The sequence below is a fragment of the Furipterus horrens genome, unplaced genomic scaffold (genome assembly GCF_987537825.1).
Source record: "Furipterus horrens unplaced genomic scaffold, mFurHor1.1.pri manual_scaffold_12, whole genome shotgun sequence".
In the NCBI taxonomy this organism is placed as follows: domain Eukaryota; kingdom Metazoa; phylum Chordata; class Mammalia; order Chiroptera; family Furipteridae; genus Furipterus; species Furipterus horrens.
In genome coordinates, this window is record NW_028327182.1 from 92,341,883 (window position 1) to 92,357,508 (window position 15,626).

The window sequence follows — 15,626 nt, forward strand, 5'->3', positions numbered from 1 at the left end:
ACAGGAGGGGCCAATAGGAGACGCGAGGAGGAAGCGGAGGCGGGGCCTCTCCCGCTGCTGCCCTGCTGTCGCTGCCCAGACTCGCCGGCGCCCCGCCAGCCGCGGCCCGGGGCTCGGAGCCCGCAGCCGTTCAGCAGGCCGGTTAGCGCTGTCCCAGGGCCAGCGCCGCGCGTAACTGGCGTCTGGGGCGTGAAGGGTGTGCCTCTCGCGGCCGAGGGCGCAGAACCGGGACGCCCCGGCCTCGGGGCCACTACTCGCGCCTTCTCGTCGTAGTCGCGACCGCCGCCCGACCGGGAGGCACCCCGCCACCCGCGCCATGAGTGCCAACGAGGACCAGGAGGTGAGTCCCGCGGCTGCACGCTCCTGTCCCCCAGCCCCGAGGGAGGGCTGCTCCCCCGCACGCCCGGCCCGGGGGAGACCCGGCGCGCGGGCTGGCGGCCCCGCACGTGCCCCCGCACCCAGGGCTAGGGTGCCCCGGGTTGACCCGTGCCCTGCGAGCAGAGGCCAGGCGTGCGTCCGCCGTTGCTCCTCCTCCTCCTCCTCCCCCTCCACCCCCCGCAGTTTTCAGTTTTGTCGGCCCGGGGTCGCCCCAGGTCTCCTTCATATCGAGGAGTGTCCTTGGTCCCCGACGCCGTGTTTCGCGCTTGTGAACTGAGTTATATTAGAGCCTGATCACCTTTAAAGTAGGGAGAGTTGCGTTAGTTAAGTCTCTGATGGAGGACAGTTAATGACACCAGTGTCCCCTGGCTCCGGCCGTGTTGTCTGGCGGAGTTACTGACCCATCCGATGCTGGTCTAGTGGATGCAAAGTCTGTTTTGAGCGCACCTGAAGTTGAAGGGGCTGCTGCGCGTCATCTCGCGGGGAACGTTCTGGTTTGTCGCGTGGACGGATGAAGGGACGGTCTGCGAAGGGAGGGCGATCGCCGAGGCTGCGCACAGGTGGACTCGGGACGCGGATCCGCTACTCACTGGGAAGATAGTGCTTGAAAGTTAGCACTTGTCCAGGGCGGATGTAACAGAACCTCCGGATTAGAAATTACCTTTAAGGGACCCCAAATTCCAGCAAGAGAACGGGTATCTCCATCCCGCCTAGAACGGTTCTTACTGGGACGCACGGAGCACGTGCTGTGCTGTAAGGTTCCAGGGCTTGTCAAGGACTTTTTGAATTCGTGTTCTGCCACCCGCAGGATTCCCTGTCCCATCCAGTGGTCATTGACAGCCTTGGCAAGCCGACCTTCCATGTTTGCTCTTGCCCGGGTCGTTAATTAAACCGCGAGGGGCAGGAGAAGTAGGCTAGAGAGTTTGAGTAAGTGTGTCTGTTTCCAGGTACGTAATATTCTCAGTTATTCTTGAGTCCAGTTTGCATTTCTGTAAAAGTCACCAGAGAAATCTGTGGCCACCTGGGGTCCAAGGGGCGGCTTTCCTGCCTTTCCCTGATGAACCAGTCAAGGCACCCTCTCTAGGAAGGGTTGTTCACATGATCTTGTTTTTCATCTGCTTGCTGGGCCTAGGAACCATGTCGTCCTCTCCCGGGTCCTCACAAAGGCGTTCTTTAATGATCTGTTCTAGACTTTTGTCCACGCAGATCAAATTCACCCACCTTAGAGTGTAGGGTTCACGGCATGCCTTTGTTTGAAAACTAAAATACGGACCCAGGTGGGCAGCCTTCCCCCGCTTCCCTTCTGGGGTGTTTGCCAGGGCTCACACAGTGGGGGAACCTCGGCATCCCGGAGCCCACCCTGTTCCAGGAAACACCCCCAGGCCAGGGCTGCAGTCCCCTTTCCTCCTGCGCCCCCGTTCCCCGCCTTGGGTTCATTCTTATCAGCCTTTCCCTTAGCTGTGATTTTTCTTCATAATTCTTTTTATTGTCCTTCAGTGTTTTTTCATGTTTGTATCATTCTGTGGGAAGGATGACACATGTAAGATGTGTAAGTAATGTTCCTTCCTGCTCTTTCTTCCCAGGGCTGCTCTTGGGCGCCTGCGCTGGAGTTGCTTTAAACCAAATCTAATCCCACCCCCCCACCCCCCAGGAAGGAGAAAATAGATTTTCTTCAGGATCGATGGGAGAATTAAGTGAGATGATACACTGTAAATTTAGCAGTGCCTGGCACATCGTTTTGAAGCAAGTATATTAGTATCAGTATTATTGTGGCATGTTACTGTATCCACGTATATTTAAAACATCGAACGCCATATAATTCAGTCAAGTTTTACGTAGTTGAGTAGGCTTGGATCAGAAACTAGAGACCCTCTATTTCTAATCCAAGTATCCCACTTAACAGAACTCATTTGATTCGTTTCTTTCAGATGGAACTGGAAGCATTACGTTCGATATACGAAGGAGATGAAAGTTTCCGGGAATTAAGTCCGGTTTCATTTCAATATAGGGTAAGCCATGGCATTTGCTAGAAAACACTAACAGCTGCTAACAGTGCTGATTTTGTTTTTAAACTTAGTGGTTTGAATTTATGATGCCTGGTTTTCTGAAGCATTTAAATGAGGACATGTCACCATGACATCAGTTTTTTTAACTGTTGAAAATATAATTCAGAAACTTTTAAAAGATAAACTTATTGTTATTATACCAGAATTATAAAGTGTTATAAATTAAAGAAACCTTTTAAATTATATGGTTTTACCCTGTCATCTGAAAGATAACTTTTCTTAAAACTTCCCAAGTTCCTGTAGCTGATACTGATAAATATTAGGGTTAAAATACATGTTTTTATTCTGAGTCCAGTACTCTTTTTACTACCCTATGATATAGTCAAGAAAAGTTGATATTTTCTTAATTGTGTATGATTAATATGTCAATATTTTTTTTTACATATGTGAAATGACAAATTAGCTCTATCACGGAAATTGCTCATGACCCTGTTTTCATCATGAAACACTAGCATTATTTTATTTCGTAAACAAATGATATAAACCATTTAACCAAATGATTTTAAGTAATAGTGCTAAAGATAGAAAAGTTTTTGTAGAAGGTACATGGTTTTAACATTGTCACTATTTAAAATAAGTTGTGTGAGAAGTGATCCTTATACCTGTTTATTATAGAACTATCACAGGAAGTGACTTCTTTATAGTTACCTCCTTCCGATTCTCCCCTCTCGCTCGGCTCAGCACCGTCTCCATGTAGGTGACAACAAGGAGACTTTTAATGGCCAAACTTAATCCTGGAGTTAAGTCCCACGCCCTCGCTGTGACTCAGACGGCCTCCCCAGACTTCCGGCCACTGCCGCCCCCACCTGCCAGGCGGGACGTGCGGTTCCCCTGTGCTTTCCCGAGTGGCTGCGTTCACAGCAGCAGTTCTGTGCCGAGCGCAATGTGCAGGGTGTCACAGGACAGGCCCTCGGACGTGACCCAGAGGGTGCCCTTAAGTAAGGGGCATGAAACTGGCCTGATCGTGAGCATCGGGAAGAATTCATCATTTTAAAGATCACGATTTAATATTCTTTGTTCACCTTCGACAAGCCTGAGATTTCCCTTGTCTTCAGATAGGCGAAGACGGCGACCCCAAGGCCTTCTTACTCGAGGTTTCCTGGACAGAGACGTACCCGCAGACGCCTCCGATTATATCTATGAACGCTTTTTTCAACAACACCATGTGAGTGATGCTCTGTTTCCATTGGGTGTTTGTTTTGTTTTGTTACCATTCTCTTTTGCTTTTCTCTTAGCAGTATGTTTCTTGTGCGTTACAGATCCTCGGCCGTAAAGCAGAGCATAGTAGCCAAGTTACAGGAGGCCGTGGAAGTCAACCTCGGCACCGCGATGACCTACACGTTGTTCGAATACGCCAAGGACCACAAAGAGCAGTTCATGGCCAACCACCACCCCGTCGCTTCTGCGGTGAGCGTGCCGCTCGTTCTTGCCAGGTTTTCTGTCGTTTTGATTTTATTGTCAGTTTTTGGTTTTTACTAGTTGTCATCTTTTAAAATTTAGAAAGAGACTTTGTGTTAGTTTAAAGTGAGTTACATCTGAATTAAATAAGAACGATGAATTTTAGATTTCTTAGGTTGTATGTAACTTTAAAAATTAAAGTATACTCTCCATATTTTACCCTTTCTGTAAGACTAAATACTTCACGTGCCCACCAACACAGATGCTGTAGAAACGATATTTTTCCAAGTTTATTTAATCTCTTCATAAAGCTCAGGAAGTGTTTTTATGTAAAGTTAAAATATGAAGCCCTGGCTGGTGTGGCTCAGTGGATGGAGCGCTGGCCTGCGAACCAAAGGGTGGCTGGTTTGATTCCCAGTCAGGGCACATGCCTGGATTGCGGGCCAGGTCGCCAGTTGGGGGCAAGTGAGAGGCAACCACACATTGATGTTCCTCTCACTGTCTCTCCCTTCCCCTCTAAAAATAAATTAATCAAATCTTTAAAAAATGCATGGAATTTTATGAGGATTATTTACTTGTACATAGTCTTGCCACAGTTCAGTTTGAAGGTACAGGAGTCCCTCTGCATCGTGGTTCACTTATCGTGGCCTCGTGGTATCGCAGGATTTTTAAAAATATTATATTTAATTATTTATCACAGATTTTTCGCTATATCACGGGATTTTGCAGTACTGTATACGTATGTTGTTAAAGTTACGTAGGTTTAAGTGTAGAATATGTTAAAGAACATAAGTAGTGTTTATAAAAGTGTGGAAAAGGTTAATAAGGGAGTGGGAAAACTGAATAAGGGACCGGGAACAGTTTATAAGTGTGTGGGAAGGGTTTATAAAGCCTTAAAATATATATAAATACTAAAATAGATGTAAGGTTCCTACTTCGCAGATTTTCGCCCATCGCGGGGGGGCGTCTAGAACGTAATACCCGCGATAAGTGAGGGAATACTGTATTGTAGCTTAAGGAGACTTATTAAATAAGAAAAGAATATATTTTTTCTAGAATTATTTTAAGAAATAAAAACCTTTCAGGAGTCAGTAGGACTTGAGTTTTGTGAATCAAGCTGCAAGCTTTTGACAACAAAGGCCATGTCTGGTACGTGAGCGGTTCCGGCTGGCCCGTCGCCGGCGGGGCACGGAGCAGGCGGGGAAGCAGTGGGGGTGGTCGCGAGGGTCCAGGACTGTGGGCCAGACCCTCAGCACCACTTCCCGGGGCATTTGGGCACGTTTCTTGGTCTCGTGCCTGGTTTCTTCACCTGTAAAATGGCAATTCCGATGGCATCTACCTTGTAAGGTTGTAGCGAGGATCAAAGGCATATGAAATGTACGACCTTCGTGGCAATGTTTGCACCTCAGAAGCATCTAAAATTTTGCCTGTCACTAACTGACTACCCGAACGGAAATACAGGCGTGGGCAAGAGTGGGTGTACTCCCAACTGTAAACCTACTTTTGCCCACCCTGTATTTTAAAGATTTCCTTTATTTCTTCAGGGAACCGGGACAGTTAAGTAGGCGCACATGATTTTTCTAAAGACTTATTTAAACCTCCAAATAGTAGCAAATTAACTAAATTGTAAAATCACCATGGAACTTGAGAGCCTCAGCACAATGCTGGTACCAGATCTTTCTGCAGGACCTGGTTCTAACAGTTGCACTAATATTGTGACCTTCAGTGTGAACCTTTGGAAGAGTGACACAGAACCAATGTGCTAGGTTCACCTGAACGAATGAGCGAATGAATATAACAAAGTAGGTTTCTTTCACTTCACAGATCCAAGTATCATCAGCTCATTTCAGGAAGTAGCTGTATTTCGTGTAATTCCGTAAGCTTTAAAGCACACGTCTAAGAATCATTTCTTTTTTTCGTAGACATCCATAAGCAATATCATCTCAGTCGAAACTCCTAATATAGCCCCAGCAAGTAAGAAAAAAGACAAAAAAGAACAACTTTCAAAAGCCCAGAAACGTAAGCTGGCGGATAAAACAGGTTTGTGTTCCTTTTTTCCTTTGTAACACAGATAAAGGTGGTGCTTTTTAGTGCGATATGGGTGCTTAATACGTGTGTTTACATTTAGATTAGTCTGTGCCCTGTACTGTGGCACATTTGGGTCAGAGGCTGTGTTAGATCCCAGGTGCAGACAGAAAATACTTTCTGCTTCACCACGAGGGCTAACCATCCGGGAAGAAGGCAGTTGAAGGCAAACTAACTAAATGAGTTTGACTTCCAGGAACATTAGAATAGCACACAGATGTGCATCTGACATGCACCCTCTCTGACACGTGTGGGATTTTCCTGTTTGTGTCTCTCTGTGGCAGTATGGGTATTAGTGAAAGTTTTTTTATATGCAGCTTTCATATGAAATAAAGTCTGGTATACCGTTAGATCTTAGCACAGTAAATATTTTTAATGTTTTTGTCTGTAGTTCGCTTACACAACAACAGTCAAACTTGAGAATAGGATTTCTGCGTGTCTTAAACCACGGTCCTTTGGTACAGACCTTGAGAAGAGTGTTATAGCTCCAGCTCATCTCCACAACAGTGTTTTATGCCTTTATTTCACCTGAAAATTTGCAAACTAAACCTTTTTCCCAGTTGAGGAAAATGAGGGCATCACCATGTGTGCTCATAAACATTTATATACATGGACACGGTGTGTGTGTTATTGATGTGAGTTTACAAGCTGCTCTTTATTGGGAGGAACTGACCTTTCTATGTTGGTAAGGAGGTTTAAAATAATGCCATTTGTTTTATAAAGTGTAGGTAGTTTTTGGTTGTCTGTGTTTTATTGAATGTCTGTAGTAGAATTTTGAAAAAGTAACCCTGTATTGGCCCTCAAAATACATTTGCGAAATTTCAGTGGTTTGTGAAATAAAAAGCCTGGGAGTCCACTATAGCAATGTCAAGGCCGGATCGGAGTACAGCACCAACAAGCGAGACAGTGGGTCGTTAGCTACTACAGTCTGTTCTCTGGAATTGTGGTTGATCGCTTTTTGGAATGTGTAGCATCTGTCAGTTCATTACCTGTTGCTTCCGTACGTAATGATCCGTGATCATTCCCTCCTATTACTGTCTCCCTGCCTCCGCGTCCTTGATGACGCCCACCTCAGAGTCGTTGTCTTCCTGCGGTCATGGCGCAGGCGTGTGTGACATGCAGCCTGCATTCTAAAAGTGCTGTGGGTTAGTGCTAGCTGCCAGGATTGGGGGCCTGCCTGCATGCCCCTCATTACCGTAACCGGTTGCCACAAAGGATACAAGAACCATCAGCATCTGGAACTGAGCTCCAGGGATATTGCTTCTCTTCTAGAAGAACATGGGGTTCGTTTGTTTCCCCTACGGTAAAATTAGTGTACTTGTTTCGAATACAGATTGAAAGGTTTATGAAATGAGACATTTATCAAGCATAAAGGAAATCAAGCCATTAAAAAAATTTTAGGTCATATGTATTTATTAAATTCTTTAAATTTGAATATTCTATTCAAAGAATGAAATTACTCTGTAGATTGCAAATTCTTATATAAGGGTTGAGCTTATTTTCAAGCACTCCCAGCAGCTTAAAGCTCTGTTTTGAAAATGTCAGGTTAATTAATGAATCTTTTATCAGAGCACAGGGATTAATAAATAAGTTGACCGGGTCTCCTCTTAATCTTGGCGCCAGACCGCCGTTTGTAAGGCCTCTCGCCCTGCGCCCGCTCCCTGGTGCGAAGTGCCAACAGGTGAAGCAGTGCGCTCCTTGCATCAGCAGCGGCCTCCGCTCCGCACTCCTTCCTGGGCACCAGGGTTTGTCTTCAGTGAAAACGGGGGAGTGGCGAAGGAGGCCCAGGAAACCAGTGCTTTCGCTCACAGTGACGACAGACTAGTTTTTCCACTTACTAACACGTCCTTTCAGTTTGTACCTGTTTGTTGTGCAGGATAGTGTATAAATCTTACTTACTAGACTATTAATTAATTTAAAAATTACTGATTGGTCTTAAAAATACAGTGACTATTTTTTCTTCCCTAGATCACAAAGGAGAACTTCCTCGAGGATGGAACTGGGTCGACGTGGTGAAGGTACGTAATACTTTTATTCTGGCCTTCAAAAAATCCTTGTGACTATCACCATCGAATAATGAACATTTTATTTTTCATTTTCTCCCCATCAACGCTCGGGTTTCACTGCGATGTCTGTTTCCTGTTTTACACTCAGCATGTAAGTATTTATAACTGCAGCAAAGTATGACTGTTTATGTAAGTACATCTTAAGAATGGACGTGCCTAACCGTGACTCTAAATTAGTGATACTATGGAAAATAAGAAAACAAGTCACAGAAAGAAATCCTCTGACTTCTTAGTAGAAGTTAAGTATCATTTAGGTCAGACCCTCACTGTAGTTTCCCATCATTATCAAGAAGGGTTTTCTGGTTTTGTTGTTTAAAATTATTTACTTTCCATTTTGAATTTTTCAGCTGACTACTCTCAATATTTCTCTTGCACAAATTGTAGCTTCCAATATATGAAACGGATGCTCAGCACAGAAAGTTAATTGTCTGTGTAGGACCTCATGGAATGAGTGTTGAATGCTGATTAGTGCCAGTATTGTCAGAAGGAATTAATATGATCCAAGGAGAGTTAAAGGTTAAGGTTTTTGTGAGGACCTACAAATGTGGGTAATTTATAAGCAAAATACTCTTAGGGTTTATTTTAAAGTCAGCTGTTTGGGCCATGGGATGCCTTTTCAAAATACCCCTTGTGCTTCTGGAATCTCACACAAAAATATCACCAGGGAGCAGGGAGCCACGAGCCAGGGTTGGAATGAAGAAACAGCACTTCTTGCCTCCCGGGCACGCGGCTGGCTGTCTACCAGACGCGTCTGTGGGTGCAGCCTCTCTGGGGTCCTCCCGTCTGCTCCCGCCCCTCTGCAGCTGCGTGAGGGGGCCTCCACGTTGTCCTGGGTGTACTCCTGGGTACCTCACCAGCCGAGTGCTCGCTCCGTAAAGGGCTCCCTGCTCCAGAATGAGGTGCTCCCTCAGTCAGAGGGAGACTGCCTCTTCCCAGTGCGGCAGGTCCCGGCCGTGCGCGAGTGGAAAGACAGCTGGGCAGCCTAATGGTGAAGAGCTTTGCCTTCCCCAGCTCCAGGAGTATTTTATTCGTTTTCAAGAGAGTCCTTGTTAATGTAATTAGGATTTCAAGCTGTAAAGGAATCCAGCACTCTTGGGGGATGAGAGGAGATTTTTTTTTAAGTGAGGTTCCTGCCTAGCCCTGATTTAGACCCAGAATCCTGTCCTGAGCTAGCGGTCTCCCCGTGTGGTCTCTGGGCCCCTGGGCTCAGTGGGCCTGGGAGGTCACACCGTCTGCATCGTAACGTGAGGTGGTGGCTGCCTTCTCACTCAGTGCTTCCTTTTACTCCTTTTTATTCGCGAGTGTGTGTGGCGTTTACAGAAGCTATGCCGTCACTAATACTCTCTTAGAGCGCTAATATCGGCAGGATGTGCGCTTTTATATCCTTGTGTTTGCCAGAATTTTCTAGGGTAACGAATGGGTTCGGATGTAAGTGTGTGCATTTCCGTATTGACTCCGTTCGCCCTCGGGGCCCGTCCTGTGTGCTCGTAGCTGAGGTCCCTTACACCCGCCTTAGCAGAGACGCAGACGAGTGAGGACCCGGCCCTCTTCCGCTGGGGGAGACGATGGAGACGTGCAGAAACAGAGATTTGCCTTGTTTCGTTTGCTTCAGAAAATGCAGTATCTCATTTTTAAAATGTTACTGAGTTACAAGGGGTTTATTTTCATTACGTGAATTAAGTTTTTCTGTTTTAATTTCAAATGCAGTAGGTATAAACCTACATTTCAAAAAACTCCTTAGTATGCACAGTACTTAAGAGCGAAAAGAGGTCCTGGAGCCAAAACACTTAAGAACCACTGTCCTTGGCGGCGTCTGCTTTTCACGGCGCACCAGCTTTCGGGTTTGGGCTCAGCGGGCATGTCTTCGCGGCGGGTCCTTATTCTGGTCGGAGCTGTCTGCCCACCCCAGCCTCCGCCTGCCACCCCAGTAAGTCAGTTCCTACTATAGGTTTTTATCAGGAAAGAATTGCAACTTAAGGTTTTTATCACATTTTCAAAACTGTAAGAATTGTCTGATTAAGATGATAAATCTTACATTTTTGTTACCACAACAAAAGATTTTAGAAATAAAAAGAAATTTTTGTTTATAACAGAAGACAAAAGTAGAAGCCATCATTCGTTTTATAAATGGCACCTTTGTATATTCTTGGTGCCGATCTCTGTTTTGGAAAGCTTCAAGGGTTCTCCCCCTTTGTTCTGTCGCGTTATATTTGCAGAGAACACGGCTTTAACCCTTTGAGTCCCAACATTGCTGGGAGCGACGCTGACACATTTTCCCAAAAGTGCCAGCGTCGCTCCCAGCGACTCTTTTTTTCGATGGCTATAAATGTAAATAACAATGGAATAATTCGTATTTTATGTTTTGTTTTCTTTTTTGGTACCTCGGGTTATATGTTGATACAATTTTTTCTCATGTTGATCCAAATTTCAAATTACGCACAGCACTCAAAGGGTTAAGTGTGGTTAGCGACGGTGAAAGCTGGAGGTGGTTTAAGGTTTTGAACCTCTTCCCTTGTTCTTGGAGCCCTCAGTGTTGACCGTTGATAAGAACTGGAAAGAAAGAGTTCAATCCGGTAGCTGAAACCTGCTGAGTGTTCCGTCTTCTCTTACAGCTGAGCAAAACGGGCTCCAAAGATGATGAGTAGCGCGTGGAGCTGGGTCACGGGGAGAGCATCCTTCAGAGGTCAACTGGGTTCACAGTCTGCTGTCACCCTTTTCTGGTATTGAGGTGGCTTTTTGTAAAACAGTTTTTTTGTATGTTTCTTACACAGAAATGTTTTAAGGTGCAAGTTGATGAAGAGATTTGGTTGTATTAAATTATTTTCACAAACTTGCCTTAATAAAAGGTGAAAGTGTTCCTGTTGAGTATACTTTGGAAGCCTTTTGAGCTCTCAGTGGACAGATACAGAGGATAGTAAGTGATCAATGTTAATTTATGTGATCTTATTCTAGTAGATGTGATCATTTTTTTAAAGAAGTATGAAGCCCTTTTCAAAAACCTCCTGCCCCCGGGGAAGAGAATACGAACGCCCAGTTACTCCACAGCACGGTCCCTGTTTACAGGCTTCTGGCTTAAGTCCTCTCTCTCAGTGACTGAGTCACGAATCGCTTCACAGAAACTTAAATACTGGTATTTGAGTTTACACATAACATTCTCCATAGTTCCTTTTTTATTTTTCAAGGTCCACAGCTTCTCTTTAATAAGCGAATATTTGTTTAAACTTCTCTCTTGGATTGGGTCATGGTGTTCGATCACGAAAGCTTTGCACGGCACATGGGCTAGGAGAACAGAAAAACCCACCTGCCGGGTCCACTAGAAAACATCTGAACAGCAGTGCGGTTCCCGTCGCAAACAGCTCTCTTCGCTGCATATACCAAGATGGCAGTAACAGATGCCTTAATGTTTAATTTTTGTATTGTTGGAGACAACGGTTTTAATAAATTCCTATTTCTCTGCTACTGTGTATTTTTAGTTGTTTGGTAACTGAGGTCTTCTCACTGATGGGACATGAACCCGCATTTCAAGGTTTGCTGCTTTTCAAGTCTTCAAATGTACTTCTCAACCCGAGCGTTGTTGTAATGATAGGAGTATTTCAAATGCTGAACTAGCTCATGCTTGAGTTTTTTTAAAAATCCTTAATAGAGGACACTCTCCATGCAGGCTTACCGGGGAGTCGTTGCTGTCTTTACGCGGCGTACAGTGACTCTGTCTGCTCCCCAGCGTTCCGAATACTCGGAACTGCCGCTGCGGAATCTGGCAGGACGGGCGGTGGGCTCCTCGGTCCTCCCCGTGCAGCGCGGCGTTACCCCACCTAAGAGCAGTCTGAGTGGTATTCAGGGTCCTTCCTGGGTTAACACTGCCTTCAGTTAAATCATTGGAATTACAGAGTATAATTCTGGTGAAGTTAAATCTCATTCTTAAAAGCGGAGTCACGTTTTAGTTCTTAAAATAACTTGATAGAAACATTAAAATTCAGGGCCACTGAAGTACGCCGACGCTTGTTTGGGGCTCTGTGTGTGGTTTTTGTTGTGTTTTGCTTGTTTTTCTTTTTCTTTTTTAAATAAACACACTGCTACATCTGCTGGTGAAAGAAAACGCGTTGTTTTGCGCTGAAGATTCTGAAGTCGTTCAAGCTTATCTTGGTTCATAGATTACAAAGAATAATGCTAGTAAAACGCCAGTGAACTGTTTTTACTCTTTTTATATGAAATGACAGATTCGGGGGGGGGGGGGTGGCGGCAGGCCCTCTTGCTGCCTTCGGGGTGATCACTGCGCGTCCTCTTCTCTCATCAATTTCGCCATCACTGTCAACACCCCCCACTGTGTTTTCTCGAACTCTGTTTACTTACAGTCGTATGGAATGATGTCATTCACAAGCAATAAAATCCGAATTACACACCGTGATTTTTGTACATTTTATTTCAGTTGAGGGAGAATTGTTGACTTTATTGCATAAACCTGCATAGTCTATGGTGCAGGTTGGAGCCTCCTACCAGAAACTGTTAAAAAAATAGGTTTAAAATGAGCTGACAAGGTCAGGAATACCCAGTCTAAAAAATTAAAGTTGGAACCTAGAGGTTACGGACAGCGTTTGTTTTCAAGCTTGAGGGGTCCCGGAAGACAGGCGGTGAAGTTCAGAGTTAGTCCAGGATAGGAGTCTCACACACACCATGTGTAAGGCTGGGAACGATCCCCAGTGGGGACCCTGAGGAAAAGTTTCTGTCTTGAACTTCGTTATTGGAGGGGAAAATGTAAATATAGATGCATGTACTCTCCTAACAACATGCTGCCTCTGACTTGGATTTTAGGGCAAATTCCTACCCCTATGGGCCATCTGAAAAAGAAAACCACAAACCAGGATTTTAGTTTAAAGTGGTACCAAGTAGGTAGTGCCCTTTTGGCAATGTAGAAATGACCACCAATTCTCTCTGGAAGAACCCACCCTCCAAAGAAGCCCCAGATACGGAGTCCATGGGACCTATACTCAGCCAAAACCAGCGGCACACGGGAGCAAGGGGTGGCAGCCTGCTGGAAGGAAGGTAGGGGGTGAGAGCCTCAAGGATGTGTCCATACTACCCAGACTCTTAGGGAGTCAGAAGAAACTGAGTAAGGAGCAAACAACTTAAAATTACCAAGTAGAATTGGACAGGAACCCAACAGAACTCAAAAGGAAAAATTAAATCAATGAACTTCAAGTTACAGGTAAAGTATTGCTTGCAGTGTATAAATACCCTATGGGATGAAGTTAGATTTTGGATTTTCTCTTTTTGTTTATAGCATCGGTATCTCAGTCATTTCTTCATAGGCCCCAACATTTTATTTTATTTTATTAACAATTTTATGTATTTATCCTTAGGGGGGGGAAGGGAGGAAGAGAAACATCAATTGGTTGCCTCTTACACACACCCTGACCGGGGACTGAACCTGCAACCCAGGCATGTGTCCTCACCAGGAATCGAACCGACAATCTTGCTTTGTGGGACAATGCTCCAACCAACTGAGCCACACCGGTCAGAACACAGGCACCAACATTCCACATTGGTTGGGTGATTCAAGCCTTCACAAATCTGCCTGACACCACAGACGTGCCCCCTGCCCTGAATCTTGTGTGTTTAATCATGTGACAATAACAAGGAAGTGATGTATATATGATCTAAAAGTGTTCGTCAGACTGCAGTGTGTGATCCATTAGTGAACAGATCATTAAGGGAGTTTACCAGCAAATTTTTAGTGGAAGAGAGAAGTTAACCTGTGTATTCTGCATGTGGTCAGGGTGTGTGTGTGTGTGTGTGTGTGTGTACTGTGCAAAGCTGATTTCTTAAAGTGAGTAATGGTAAAAGGGGTTTGAAAGCCTTGATCAGAGCATGCGAGATAGAACAAATTTTATATGAAGACATTTTTTAAAACTACAACATGCCATTCAAAATGTCAAGAACATTAATCATTGGTTTTGCATTTTTCCTGAAGACCAATTCAGTAAAGCTACGATGCTTAGTATAACGGGAGAGGAGCAACACATTTGATTTCGAGTAAGATCCTTCAACACTACATGCGTAATCATGAAAATCCTCTCCTGACAGTGTTTGCTAATATGAAGAACTGAAGAGAACATATAAAAGCAGATGCCTGAGTAAATAATTTAAGTAGTGTTAATTTCTTAAGAACCAAAAATAAGAAAATCAGTTTGATTATCCCACCATTTCTAAAGAAACAACTATTGTCTTCCTGGGTTTCCTGTATAAATCTAGCTTCCAAATTAAACTGTCACAATCAACAGATGGTGGTGACAAAATAGGGACTGTTCCCACTCTTGCCCATTTCTCCCTATTTTCTGGCTGGCGTCTGGGACGTGTTAGGAGATCTTGCATGTTTCTCTGAGGCCTCGGGAGTCGTCATGTCCTTTTCTGGGGCTTCCGCAAAGACTTTGGCCTGTTGGGACACTGTCGGTATTTTAAGGAACAACCCATCTCTCTGCCCAGTTCTGTCTCTTATTAACGAAAGATAACGCTACTTATGAAAAGAATCAATTGTTCATGGGGAAGGGGAATGCCGATGAGGGAGAAAGAGAGGGAGAGAACATGCGTGTGTGGTTGCCTCTCGCGTGCCCCCAACTGGGGACCTTGCCCGCAACCCAGGCCTGTGCTCTGTCTGGGAATTGAACGCGTGACCCTTTGGTTCACAGACTGGCACTCAGTCCACTGAGCCACACCAGCCAGGGCTGTCTTCATTCTTTTTACTGTCTTTTTTTGTATTCTTAAAAATCATTTTTCAAATTCTACCCAATAGTATGATTTTTTGGAAACACAAAAGGGAAAGAAATTGAAAACAGGTGAAACTTTTTCCTCTGTTCCAGTTGTCTAAAGATCACTAAATCTAGAATTTGTCAGTTTGCCATTTCACTTGATAAAGGCTGATACACCAACTAAATATTCCTGATCGTTTTAAATTGAGGGATGTTAGGTCCTTAGAGCCCTCGTGGTGACTGAGCAATCACGGAGTTTGGTTATAACGACGTCCAGCCATCTGCTGAAAGAAACTTAACTCCCACTACACGCTGACAGATGCCATCTGTTAAACTTTCCCTTTAGCTTCTCTATTTTTCCTTTGTATGTCAATGTTTTTAAATTCCTTCTCAATTTTTTGTTTTTATCAAAATCATACACGTATGTAGGTTTAGACATCAAACAGTTCTGCAAGGCCTTTAATGTGCAAAGGTCATTTTCCCTGCCACACTCCTCCTAACGCCTGCGCCACAGAGGCAATTGCTTGCAACGGTGTTTAGCCCGAACTGACCAAAAGCCCTCTCGGCCCACGTCTACAAGGTTGTTATGAAGACTGGAGAGAATTGTAAAGGGCCTAATACTGGAATGGGTGCAGTGCAGACAGTAAGTGGTGGTTGCTTTTTAAATAAATACTGTTGTCGCCTTTGTTTTTCCAATCAGATGTCCTTAAATATTAATACCAAATGTTTTCCAGTTCCTAGTCTTGGCTACCCATCGTCCCACTGTGAAGATAACTGAAACAGAGAAAAACGCATTTCTAAACCTGTATTTTTTAAATTGGTTCGCAAACCCGTTAATGGGTATAGATTCAATTTATTGTGTTTTGAGCGACTTTTTTTTTTTAATGAAC

At 44.5% G+C, this 15,626-nt stretch overlaps 1 protein-coding gene across 2 annotated transcripts; it reads left to right on the top strand.

Annotated features, from left to right (window-relative positions):
* Positions 1-57: 57 nt before the first annotated feature.
* RWDD4 (RWD domain containing 4) lies at positions 58-10,861 on the top strand. 2 transcript variants are annotated; one of them, XM_090258561.1, is made up of 8 exons: positions 58-340; positions 2,307-2,387; positions 3,500-3,609; positions 3,704-3,851; positions 5,765-5,882; positions 7,896-7,945; positions 8,082-8,122; positions 10,606-10,861. In XM_090258561.1, exons 1-7 carry the CDS (start codon positions 317-319, stop codon positions 8,112-8,114), a joined length of 564 nt encoding a protein of 187 aa, XP_090114687.1. In that variant the 5' UTR covers positions 58-316; the 3' UTR covers positions 8,115-8,122; positions 10,606-10,861. The 2 variants fall into 2 exon arrangements, with proteins under 2 accessions (XP_090114687.1, XP_090114688.1); XM_090258562.1 differs by lacking the exon at positions 8,082-8,122 and having other exon boundaries at positions 59-340.
* The last annotated feature ends 4,765 nt before the right edge of the window (positions 10,862-15,626 follow it).

Excerpts from the sequence above, each read along its gene's own strand:
- RWDD4 (XM_090258561.1), top strand. The coding sequence starts at position 317 with ATGAGTGCCAACGAGGACCAGGAG. Across the intron at positions 2,388-3,499 it reads CGGTTTCATTTCAATATAGG|ATAGGCGAAGACGGCGACCC; the intron begins GTAAGCCATGGC and ends CCTTGTCTTCAG. Across the intron at positions 3,852-5,764 it reads ACCACCCCGTCGCTTCTGCG|ACATCCATAAGCAATATCAT; the intron begins GTGAGCGTGCCG and ends TTTTTTTCGTAG.